Source organism: Neolamprologus brichardi, chromosome 23 (assembly GCF_056152115.1).
Source record: "Neolamprologus brichardi isolate AB-2024 chromosome 23, ASM5615211v1, whole genome shotgun sequence".
Taxonomy (NCBI): Eukaryota; Metazoa; Chordata; class Actinopteri; order Cichliformes; family Cichlidae; genus Neolamprologus; species Neolamprologus brichardi.
In genome coordinates, this window is record NC_142125.1 from 13560586 (window position 1) to 13572291 (window position 11706).

General features: G+C 39.1%; 2 protein-coding genes across 6 annotated transcripts in view; both read right to left on the reverse strand.

Moving 5' to 3' along the window:
- The window catches only part of crocc2 (ciliary rootlet coiled-coil, rootletin family member 2), a 44065-nt gene extending 38416 nt beyond the window's left edge, over nt 1-5649 (reverse strand). For 4 of the 5 annotated variants that reach the window (XM_035907517.2, XM_035907518.2, XM_035907520.2 and 1 more), the window contains exons 1-3: nt 5341-5649; nt 2969-3122; nt 2742-2857 (exon numbers count right to left, since the gene is read on the reverse strand). In XM_035907517.2, the coding sequence (XP_035763410.2) occupies nt 2742-2857; nt 2969-3122; nt 5341-5397 (327 nt within the window). In that variant the 5' untranslated portion in view covers nt 5398-5649. Of the gene's footprint in view, nt 1-2741; nt 2858-2968; nt 3123-3957; nt 4056-5340 lie in introns of those variants that run through there. The other variant, XM_087836930.1, reaches the window with a different exon arrangement.
- Nucleotides 5650-6248: 599 nt separating this feature from the next.
- On the reverse strand, nt 6249-11526 carry klhl30 (kelch-like family member 30). The gene is made up of 8 exons (XM_006790435.2): nt 11400-11526; nt 10159-11001; nt 9892-10084; nt 9257-9343; nt 8609-8764; nt 7738-7926; nt 6862-7007; nt 6249-6749 (listed from the first exon to the last, which is right to left on the reverse strand). The coding sequence occupies exons 2-8, from the start codon at nt 10930-10932 to the stop codon at nt 6510-6512; spliced, it is 1785 nt and encodes a 594-aa protein (XP_006790498.1). The 5' UTR covers nt 10933-11001; nt 11400-11526; the 3' UTR covers nt 6249-6509.
- Nucleotides 11527-11706: the final 180 nt, after the last annotated feature.

Genomic DNA, 11706 nt, shown 5'->3' on the forward strand with positions numbered 1-11706 from the left:
TGTTCTTGCTGGAAAAATACTACGCGACAATTACACAGAAATGGAGACAGGAAGACTGGCGTCCTTGGAGAAACTTTTTTTTTTTTCGTACTAGTCACAATGCATCAGCCTGATCACAAAGTTATGGCATAAAATGGGCTAAGGTTGTTGTTATTTTAGCCCCTAGGACTGCAGGGGGCATATTCCAGCTGTGAGACTGTAGCTGTTGGATGGCAGGGTGAAAACTGCCCCCAACCCCCAACTGAGAAGCTCTCCAGAGTGTGTTGCTGATCAAAAACTAGCTGATCAAAAACTAGCACTAGAAACCCTATACTCCAGGTGGGCCTGTACATTTATCCCACCAAAAAATGCAGAGTGCAGGTTTATGAACAATGTGGAAATTATCAAGAGAAATTTCAATCACAGTAGTCAATGCAAATTACAGAGGAAAGAAGGTTCAAGCTGAGGGCACCTCGGACAAATGCTGACTTAAAATGTTTCTCACAAGGTCTCATGGAACAGCTACAAATGCTCAAGGCTGGAAAATATCACTGATAATCAATGTTAACACTGAAAACCAATAAGCAAGTCTGAATTACTGACCAATCATATTTTTGACACAGTGATACTCTCTGGCTGCTATATATGGGGCAAATGAGACATACTGATATAGGTACAATACACTGATTAATTAAACTGAGGTTACTTGGATGCAATGTATGTGATACATTCAGTGATATGAGCCCTTCAGCTGTAAGTGCTGATGGAGAAATCTGTGTGAATGAAAGGCTGCTGGCCTGAATGTTAGCGTCAAAGTCAAGGAAGCATTTTTGGCTCTCGGGTACTGATGAGCAAACTGCATTACCATCACATAAAAGCAAAGCTGCCAAAAAAATCAAACTGCTTTTACATAGAGGAAATAATACGAAGACAAGAGCTTTCAGTATAAAAAATGAGTCTTGAAAGGAGTTTCATAATGAACCTATTGACTTATGAGTCACCACCAAACAAAATATTCAGATTCAAATTGCTACTCTTTGGGTTTGAGCATCAAATATCCACAAGCTGTGCTTTAGTTTTGTCTGTTCAGTGCCTTTTCACACTTCTAAAAATATTCACAAAATAAACAAGCCAACCTAAATACGTTTTATTTATAGCCACGGTTTTAAAATGAATTCCAAGAGCAAAGCAAGCAGTGCGAGATCATTAGATTTAAGCAGCAGAATGAGGGCAGTGTGATCATAAATGGCTGCTTTGTGCACTATGAAAAATTAGGTTTTTCTTCAACGGTCCTCGGGGAGGAGGCCAGTGACCTTCACAATTTTCCCCCAAAACATGGAGGGGCAACCATGGGGGGCCGCGGAGGGAGACACGCGTCCTCGTGAGCACAGGAGGTCCGAGTCTACCTGAACAGACTACAAGGAAACCCTTCATGAACCACGCTCCCCACTCTTATTTACACTAACAAACACACACACACACACACACACAATGGTTGCTTATACAGTAATTACCTTAATATGTAAACTGTAATTCTACAGCAACTCATTAAAAAAAGTATGATATACATACATGTGTAAAGTCAAATTAATTTAGTCTGAGCATGTGTATGCTGCCCTTTCCGCCCCTTAGATTTTTACTACCATACATTAAGTGGAGTTTCAGTCTTCCTTCAATGTTAGTTTGTTCAGCCCCCAAACAGGCTTCCCTACTGGAAAAAACAGCGCTACACTGACGCTCACAGTAAACATATCCCATTTCAAACCTACGAAGCTTTTTGCAGTCAATGCTCTAGTGTGCTTGATATCAACTATATACATGTATATATATATGTGTGTGTGTGTGTGTGTGTAGGTACTTTTATTTTTTTACAATATTCATTTCACTTAACTGACATTTGCTTTTTTATGCACAGCTCTCTTAAATCTCCTCGAGTCTTTTCTTATATTTGTCTTATATATCTTATATTTGCTGCTGTACATGAAATCATTCTCCTTTTGCACGAAACTTTAACTGTCACATAGACGACTTCGCAGGGTGGTCCTACGGTTGCAAAACAAGCCCAAGTCAACACCCCTCCACCACCGTGCTTGACAGCAGGTGTTCATATGTTGTGTTTGTGTGGTGCTGTTCATGACCACATATCTTGACTTTAGTTTCATCTGTCCAAAGAGAAGTGTTCCAGAAGGTTTGTTTGGTTGCAGCTTTGCAAACCTAACCTGAGAGAGAAGAGACTTTCTCCCAGCAACCCTTCCAGGCAAGCCATCAGTTTCAGTCTTTTTTTGAGTGTACTGTTATGAAACTTACCATTTAACACACTAACTGAGGCCTGTAGAATCTGAGATGTAGCTCCCATTTTTTTAAGTTTCTCTGAGCATTGTACAATCTGACCTCGAGGTGCCATCCACTCCTCTTGTGAATAATCTTTCTCACTGTAAAATGATTTGCTTCAAATCTTTTGTAAATGACCTTATAACCCTTGGCAAACTGATGCGCACCAGTTGTTTTTCATGGTTTTATGGTTCTTATTTCTGATCATTTGATTACTTTTCTTGTATATTGGATATGTGTATTTTATAACTTGTTTTTAACTGTGTATTGGACCAGGGGTTGCATACATGGTTTTCTTTTTTATGAGTTCCATGTTTTGTGCCTGGTCCCTGACAAATAAGAAATAATAACAACAAAAAAGAAAACAAAATTTGTGATAGTAGCCTTTGGCAGGAAAGCTACTGTTGACCTTGAGAATTTGTCACTCCTACCCTCTCTGTGAGACCGGACTGTTTGACTACCAGCTGGTCCTGGTCCATCTGGCTGGGAGACAGTCGCCCCCTTAGATCCCTCCTCTCCTCCAGTGCACTGAACTCTGAACTCTCGCCTGAGACAAGGAAACAGATCAGACATATAGAAGAGTCAGAGTCGGTCAGAGGGATTATCAGAAGAAAGGGTTGTAATTCACAAACTAGCCATTTATAGTTTTTTTCAGTACTTGCTGGATCCTCGGCTAGATTGCGGGTGATGATCTGACGGATGCGAGAGGAGACAGGTACAGGTGTGGCCCTGGATTCTTGTCCCTCCTCTTGAAGTGTCAGACTTCTCTCTCCTGAGCTGCCATCAGACTGAAGGAGGGACTCCTCCAGTTTCTACAATTACACCAACACACAACACTTTACCCTAGAGATTACACTATGGGAGTACTACTTCAGTCTTACACTTTACTCTAATTATCTTTATTTTAATATATTCAGCTTTCATTTGATTTACAAAGGTTTTGTTACTGCTTATTCACTTATTAATTAATTCATTTTTACTTATTTTCTTTTATTTAGATTTTAAATTATTGTGCTCTGTGCTGTGTTATATATATTATTTTTTATATTTATTTATTTATTACAAAAGGTATATTGCACTGCCTTTAGACTTTTACCTTGGCTCCTTTACTTATATCTTGACAACTGATAATGAGTTATATATTATGAGTAGGGCTGCCACAAACGATTATTTTGATAGTCGACTAATCAGATCATGCATCCATTGGACGTAAAACTACAGCTTATTGCACCAGCATGCATCTGCTCTTATATAACTATCATTAGCTTACAGCTTTAAGTGTTTAAGGTATGTGCTAACTAAAAATAAAGACAAGATGATAGTTTATTAAATGTTAATGACATTTGCAGATTGTTTCGGTGAAGTTTAATAAACTCCTTGTTATCTAAAATATAACAGGACACCGGAGTATATTCGCGAGCATCTCACACTATTGATAATCAGTTGTCTGTTTGACATTTATTCAGCTGTGTGAAAACTATAACTTTAATCTCAGCCAAACAGATTTACTCAGGAACAAATAAAATACTGAAAAAAGACAAACATTAACATTTTTAAGTTATCTAAGTGACTTATGTATGTTTAACCTGAGTAGCTAAAGACGGCGGTGGGTTTGAAAATGATTTGCTGGGAGTCCGGTGTACTCACCGGCTCTAGTCAGCCTTGCCCCCGGCTAGCTATCCAGCTGGTGGGTAACAGATGTCTCTGACAACGTAGGAGCGCTTTTGCAAATATGTGGTGTCTTGATAAACTGAGCAGATATTTGAGGTTTACACAGCTCCATTCTTGCCTGAAAATATGTTAAACTTTATTTTGTGACCCAAAAAGAATAATAAGAGTAATATTAAAACTAACTAGCTGCTGCCATTGTTAACAACTATTCTGGGCCCTGCTATGAATTATGGGACACAGCTTCTTCTTCGGGGTTTAACGGCAGCTGGCATCCTTGTACATGCAGTGCTGCCATCTTCTGTTTCAGTCCGTTATTACACTCTTAAATCCTACTACTCATTCCTGCATCTTTTGGGATCTTACAAAGCTTCAAACGACGCATCGACTATTAAATTAGTAATCGACGATTTTAATAGTCGACGCAATCGTGACTAGTCGACTAATCGTGGCAGCCCTAATTATGAGCTATTAATTTTTATTCCAGTTGTTAAACCTATTTTATTATAGGTCGCCTTTATTTTTTTAGCTGGCATAACACAGGAATTTTTTTTGTCTTAAAAGCAAGAACACCACAAATTCAGAGTATCCCAGTACAGCATAAGTCTTAAGAGTCACAACAAAATGTATTTGTATTTACTTGTTTATGTGTCTGTAACATTATATATAAATGTTATTATATTGTTGTGATGGCTGACATAATTTTAAGCTACCTTACACATTTTGGGTCATGGATAAGAATAAAAGATATTTCATATGGTGATACCAAGCCACTACTAGCTGCAGTGTAAAGTACTATTTCCCACTGATATCAGCCTGTCTGACCGATATGTAGTGTTATTTATAACGGTATTTGGGTACCAATTATATTATTAGTAATACTCAGTGGTATTTTTATTTTTGTTATATCTTAAAAAAAATAATTAATTAACGGGAGAACTTGTATCAGTTTTAAACCACTTTGCTTTTTATACTAGACTTATATTTTCCTAAAACTGAAACTTCAAAGTTCACATAGATGTAAACTAGAATAAAATCAACCTGTTCTTGACTCTAAATGAGTTTTAAATGACAGCTAAGCAAGTAAGTCCATGCCATCTTATTATACAGTGTGTCTTTACCTAAGCTTCGTGGTCCTTTGAGAAATTAAAATTAAAAGAAGCATTAAATGAATGACGTTCAAATGACTCGCCAACAATACAAACTGTTAAATAAATATATCTTTATTAATGATGATTTTCCTTTGCTTTTGACAAACATCTCGTAGAGGGCGGTCACCCATGCAGGAAAAACTCTGAAAATAAAATTTAAAAGGACTCCAATAATATAAACTTTTCCTTATCTTTATCAAGAGTTACCAACCTGAATCACTGCCTCCAGTCTGGGTGAGTGTGCACCTTCCTCCTGTGGAGAAGTCATCGCGGCCCAGCTTCAGCTATAAAAGGTTTGCTAGTCTACTGAACGTTTGGGCTCGGTGGTTAGTTAGCTTTACTCTGGTACACTTTTCGACCGACAGTTATTAAAAGTTGAAAACACCAGATGTCTTAGTTTGCGCCTGCGTGAGGAGAAACTTCAAGAGCTGAAACAAAAATCACGGACAGGAAACTTTTAAGGTAAGAAGACTGAAGACATGTAGCTCAATCCCAGGCCTGTTGTTATGGTGACCACGCGCTTCCGGGACCGTTGTCATAGAAGCAGAACGCTGGCTTGTCCGTTTTCATGGCAGCGCAGAGACCAGGAGCCAGGCAACGGGATTCCAAGGGGTTAATGATCAAAGCACTGAAGGTGAACAGAAACACTATATATGTATGTGTGTGTATGTATATAAACATTTTACTTACTTTCAAGTTTACTTGTTTACTTTAAAGTCACTAAAGTCACTGGATAGGTGGAAGAAACCAACTCTGATATCTGAAGGGTCTTCTTGGGGGGGGGGGGGGGGGGTAACAGATATAGGATAAAGGTAAAGGCACCTTACTTAATACAAATTCATGCATCTTATTGTGGACACTTAATAAACAGAAATACATTTAAAACTTGGAAAACTAAACCCCATTTGTTTCATTTTTTTGGTGCGGTACACTGTTTTTATACATAGGATAAATCCTGTTACATTTCAATTAAATTAGAGCCTGAGCTTTCAAATGATCCCTTGTACAATGGTCTAAAATATTTTTATGCTATAAAATTTTTCACCACTTTTCAGGAACATAATTCGCAGATTTTAAATGACTACAGACAAAAACTCTAAAAAATAGAAGCCCACAAGCTAGTTCTGCAAACCTTTAATGATTCGTGTGCACCATACAGTAACACAAAGAAATGCAGGTCTCAAACACATGATACAAAGTATAAATAAACACCTGCTGAGCAGTAGAGCACAGCCCTAAAAACATCCAAGAATACCTGAGGGTCATGTAATGTGCTATTCTCAGGCACAATGACATCCAGGGATAAGCATTCCTTTTGCAGCGTAGGCATTTGTATGAGAGGAACACATCTCTATTAACTCTTTGGCCTTGACGAGGAATTTATGTTGACTCAAGCTCAGGCCACTGGTTTGGGTCTAAGAAGATGGTGCAGACTCCACTGTAGAACCAAAGTCTTGGCAGGGAGGACTCCACTTCCCAGATGTTGGACGCTCGGTTGTAAACCTCCACTTCGACCCCATAGTCCCCCTCCATACCTTTCCAATGGCCTCCGGTAACAAAGAGCTTCCCATCAAGTGATACAAGGCCGCCATTCTCGTGGAGCATGTGTAGAAACTGGACCTGAAGAGAGCAAAAACCAAAGGTATTACTTAAACGTCTGGTAGGATGAATTCGTGCAAAGGGACGTATTTAATGTATTTAGCTTGCTGTCTGCAATGATATCTAAACCCACCTTCTGCCATATATTTGCCTCTGGATCATAAGCATAGACTTTTTTAGTGTTGTCAGCAACCAGATATATAGTTCCATCCACGCAGACAGAACGAGGAGAGGACAAATACTTTGGGATAAAGGGTGAACATACGCTGATCCAGCTATCTATGAAGAAAAATATAACAAATATGTTAATTATTAGATTAAAGCACAAACAAATATCCAAAGTAAATGGCACTTTATGGCACTTTATGGGAACATTATGGCACTTCATTCAGTTTTAATAAAATAAATGCTATAAAGTAAACCCTGTTACACCAAAAGAAAAAATGTGACAAGAGACACAAAGAAAAGATAAAAACTGAGAAACAAAAGCTCAACAAAAAAGACCATAAAGTTTTTTTTTTCCAGTGAATTATTAGAAAAGAGATTGAATATCCTGGGTACCAGTGCTTGTTTCTCTTCCTTTACGTAACAGAGATTTTACATTTGAAACGATGATACGTCTCATAATACTGATGCTCACAGAAAACTGATGCTGAACAGAAAAGATTTTTGACTTTTTATACTGTGACGTTTGTGGGAGTAAAATGTATTTTGCTCCCATGTTTAACAGAAAAATGCTTGCAATGTTATGACGGATCATTAATGTTGGAAAAAAAATATGCAAATTTAAAAGAGCTAAATTTTTACCCATCCATATATACCTCAAGAGATTCTAATTTGGATAATATGTATCTGACACTGAAGAAATTACTGCTACCAAAAAGTAAAATAACATATTATTTAAAGTGCATCAACTAAAATGAAGATGCCAAAACATCCACCAATTGGACTGCATGCATTATAGAAGTACTGTGAACAGTGCTCAGGAAGGTGCTCAGGGCATCCTTACCTATGACAGGGTTGTAGCACTGCATGGTCAGTGCATTGTATTTCACTGCACATGACCCAATTACATAGAGCTTCCCCTGACAAGCTGTGGCGGTGAAGTTCGTCACATACTTTAAGGCGGGGCAAGTCATAGCCCAGGTGTCGTTATAAGGGTCGTAGTGCTCAACCTCAACTCGGTCTGACGTTGTGCCTAAGAGGAAGAATTAACGATCGATAGTCACATTTAACATTCAAGTGACAAAATGGCTTATTTAGTATCCCAACCAGATATTTATATGAGCCACTGTGGTGTTTTTAAGTAAAACTGGTGTAGCTCACATAATAGAATGTTTTGGTAAATATATTTACATTTTTTAGTGCTGCAGGCTTTGATTTTATTGTAATTTTCCACTCCTAATCACTACATAGAACCATGGCTAACAGACCTAGATTTAGTCAGACACTTAACACTGAAAGTTACAATGGAAATATATGGAATATGTCACATTTCCAAAGAACCGATTTGTTTTAATTTGCAGAAGTATTAAAGGCTTTTTGCTTAAACATGATAGAAAGACTTTTTGAATACCTGTCACAGATAAAGGAAATGGTATGAAAAAGACAAACATAGCCATTTATTAAAGCCTTCCTGTCATAAATGACCCAACTTGGTCATTATAAAATAATTTGGTTGCTGGAGGGTTACAGAGAGTTTCAGCAACTGCAAAAAGTTGGCCATACCAACAATATTCCACAACAATGGAGAAATACTAAAACATTCTTAAAGAAAACCTCAGAGAAGCTGAAGCAAGCGGCTAGAGTGGTGATTATCTTCTGTGATTTTTGCTGCAGGTTTAAGGCACCACATGCAAAACCGATATTTATTTTCTTACCTCCGATGACATAAATCTCCCCGTTGAGCGTTGCTGATGTGTGGTTAGTCCGAGGTCGGAGCATAGGTGCCACAGTAACCCATCTCCCCTCTCTTGTGATGTACTTCCAGGTCTCTGTGGTCGACCAGGTATTGGTATTCGAACCTCGCGAGCCCCCTGTGAGGCAAAAAGGATCAGTTTGTCAAAAGTCTGTGATTGTTTTAGATTCCTCACAAAAGTAACTGGAGAGCTGCACTCTTGACTTTCTATCATTTGTCATTTAACCTGAGGGTTTTTTCAACAGTGTTCTAAAAAATGAAAGAAACACATTGGAACACACATCAGCTCTCAATGGGGAAAAAACATCATGTTGGATATCTATACTGATATGGAATGGGTATCGTGTTAGAAATGAAAGGATGGCACATTGTTTCATGGAAATGAAAATGATCAACCAAGGACTCAAAGACAGACCAAAAATCTGACTAAAAACATATGGCAGGCTGGTCCATTTTGCTGCAAAATAATACTCAGGTAGATTGTGTGACACCCTGAGATTGTGTCCTGGGGGATCTCCCCAGACCTGGACCAGGAAATCACTGAGCTCCAGGACTGTTTGAGGTGCAACCTGTCTATTCTGATTAAAAGTGTGGAGTATACTTGACTCACCTGACACATACACATCATTGTTCAAAGAGACCATAGAGTAACCCCACTTGTTGGGATTCGGGAAATTAGGGAGCTCATACCACCGTTCTGCAGAGAAAATGACTTGAAGTTGAGAATATTTCACGGACCAATTGATGAATTATTCACAAATACAGTGTGCAAATGACAAATGCATTGGAGAGAAATTAAGTAAAGCTATAATATTGCCAAACAAGGTCGGATAGGTTCTTGCTTGCTGAGCTGAAACAGTAAATACAAAAAACTTTTTGGCAGGTCGTTAACTCCTGGCCAGCTTTTGCCCCTCCACATAAAAAGGAAGCTTAAAATGGCTTTACAAAAACTTTTTCCATGTGCAAAACATAACATAAATGCCTTCTTCCAGGCTGAGCAATAAAAATACTCAGTTCAGGAATTGAGAAGATGATCCAATTTAGTCAAATCCAGACCACATTTCTGAAGGGCCATTTTTCTGTCAACACTGTATTTAACGACCTACAGAATGTGCCAAACTGGTTTGAGGAATCCCACAGACATTTTCCAACAAATTTGAAAATTAAAATGGAATTTGAACTTAAACAAACTTGAAATTTTAAATGGGGGAGAAAGAGTTTTTGTTGTTGTTGTTTTTTTTTTACTGGTCTTTGTGTTGTAGAAGGCACAGTTTCTGGGCTGCAGTCTTTCCAGTCTTGGGTCTCTGTCCTCGTCTTCATCAGAGTCGTCCTCATCATCCATTGAATGACCTCCCATGACAAAGAGAACTTCTTCTAGGTTTGGTTGTGGGCTCTGGGAGTTGAATCTGTCCACATGTTCAGGTGCTAAATCCATTTTCTAGAAAGTAACATTATTTTTGTAATATAACTCGTAGCAGAACAAGAAGAGAAAAAGTGTAGAAACTCACTAACCTCTCTGCAAATCTTTTCCACAGCCTCTGTACAGCTGGGAGAGGCCTGCAGCAGACTGTCCTTCAGCAGGGTGTCAGCCAGGTAGTCCAGGCTGAGCAGAGGGAGACGGGACAAGCTAAGGAGCTCAGGGAGATGGCAGAGTCGAGACTCCCTGTGGTGCCTAACCCATTTCAGGATAGCCTCCACACGAGCGCACTCTGACCGGATTTGTAGTCTTTCATCAGACAGGCATGAGATCAGCCAATCTTTTCCCAGCAACAGAAACTCCTCACCCTGTTGTACAGCTTCAAAGTTCTCCAGGAGGAAGGCCCATGCTTTGGCAACCACCTCAGGACAGCCATGAATGTCCCCAAACTCCAGGATTCCCAGGCAGTTTGTTTCATCAATCTGATGCTGGAGGTATCGGCTGCACACGGCTCGCACTGTCTGGAATTGGAGCTTGCTGGAGGTACAGATCAACCCCTCCACATTTTTCTGGTTGATAGTCAGTTTGCCTGTGTAGGCAAAGTCAAGCAAGCAGCTAAGGATCTCAGGATCCACATCATGAAGCTCCACACGTGCTGCAATGCTCTCTACAAAGTCCCCTGAGAACATGCAGTGAAAGTACATGCTACAGAGCGCCAGTACGCCACGGTGACAGGGGAAATCTCGCCCTCCCGCGCTCAGAGTCACATCCACAAGTTTGGGGTGAGAACAGAGTGAACGCAAGCCCTCGAGCATGCTCTGAGGATGGGAGGACAGGCAGAAATCCAGGTCATCCACATTACGCACCATTATCAACTTCAAAATGTAGCTCAGATCTTCTTTCAGCTGGTGCAATAAACAACTGAGATTAGCAATTACCTAAAAGTGTAGAGAACGCAAATAAATGCAAGAAAAAAACGATATTAATTATCAGCAAGAGCCTCCTTTTGGAAGTTCAAAATCCAAAAAATATCGAAATTTAGCACCATGAACCAGATTATGTGGTAAACATATATATGTTTAATACATATATTAAACACTTTAAAAAGTGGTGAATAGGAGTTGGATGACATCTCTTACATGGTAGTTGTATAGTAAATAGAAAACATTTGTTCTTATTTGACAATAACAGTCAAATCATAGCTTTAATGTGCTGACCACAGAGTACCTTTGGCCTATGATATTATGGTTAGGTCAAAGTATGTCAACAAATCAACAACAAATAACATTTCCTGTCATCTAATAAAAACTAAGTACAGAATTAACAACATACTCACCACATAAGCTGGAACAGAAAAAAACTTTTCATCCTCCTAGTAAAAATGGGGATTGCAGCGGCTGTTTAGATCAATATGGTGCAGGTAGCATGGCAAAAAGCTTTTGCTAAGTCACTGGAGGGGGACTGCCTTCTGTCGTCGTAGTTATTTTTAGGGCTGACAGTGACGCTGTGCTGAAGTCAGATTCCAAACAACATGTTTGGGACCTGCAGCTGCTGTTAAAGGCGCATATTTTGGATTTTCTTAAGAGGCCTGCGAGCAGCAAAAGAGGACCAACAATTGGAAATGTGACAGCTGACAACTAACT

What these genes read in the sequence shown, in the direction of transcription:
- klhl30 (XM_006790435.2), bottom strand. Translation starts at nt 10,932, where the DNA reads ATGGTGCGTAATGTGGATGACCTGGATTTCTGCCTGTCCTCCCATCCT. An exon ending in CTTCTACAACACAAAGACCA is followed by an intron (nt 9,344 to 9,891) that starts GTAAAAAAAAAA and finishes TTTTCTCTGCAG; the next exon opens with AACGGTGGTATGAGCTCCCT. An exon ending in CAATGATGTGTATGTGTCAG is followed by an intron (nt 8,765 to 9,256) that starts GTGAGTCAAGTA and finishes TTTGCCTCACAG; the next exon opens with GGGGCTCGCGAGGTTCGAAT.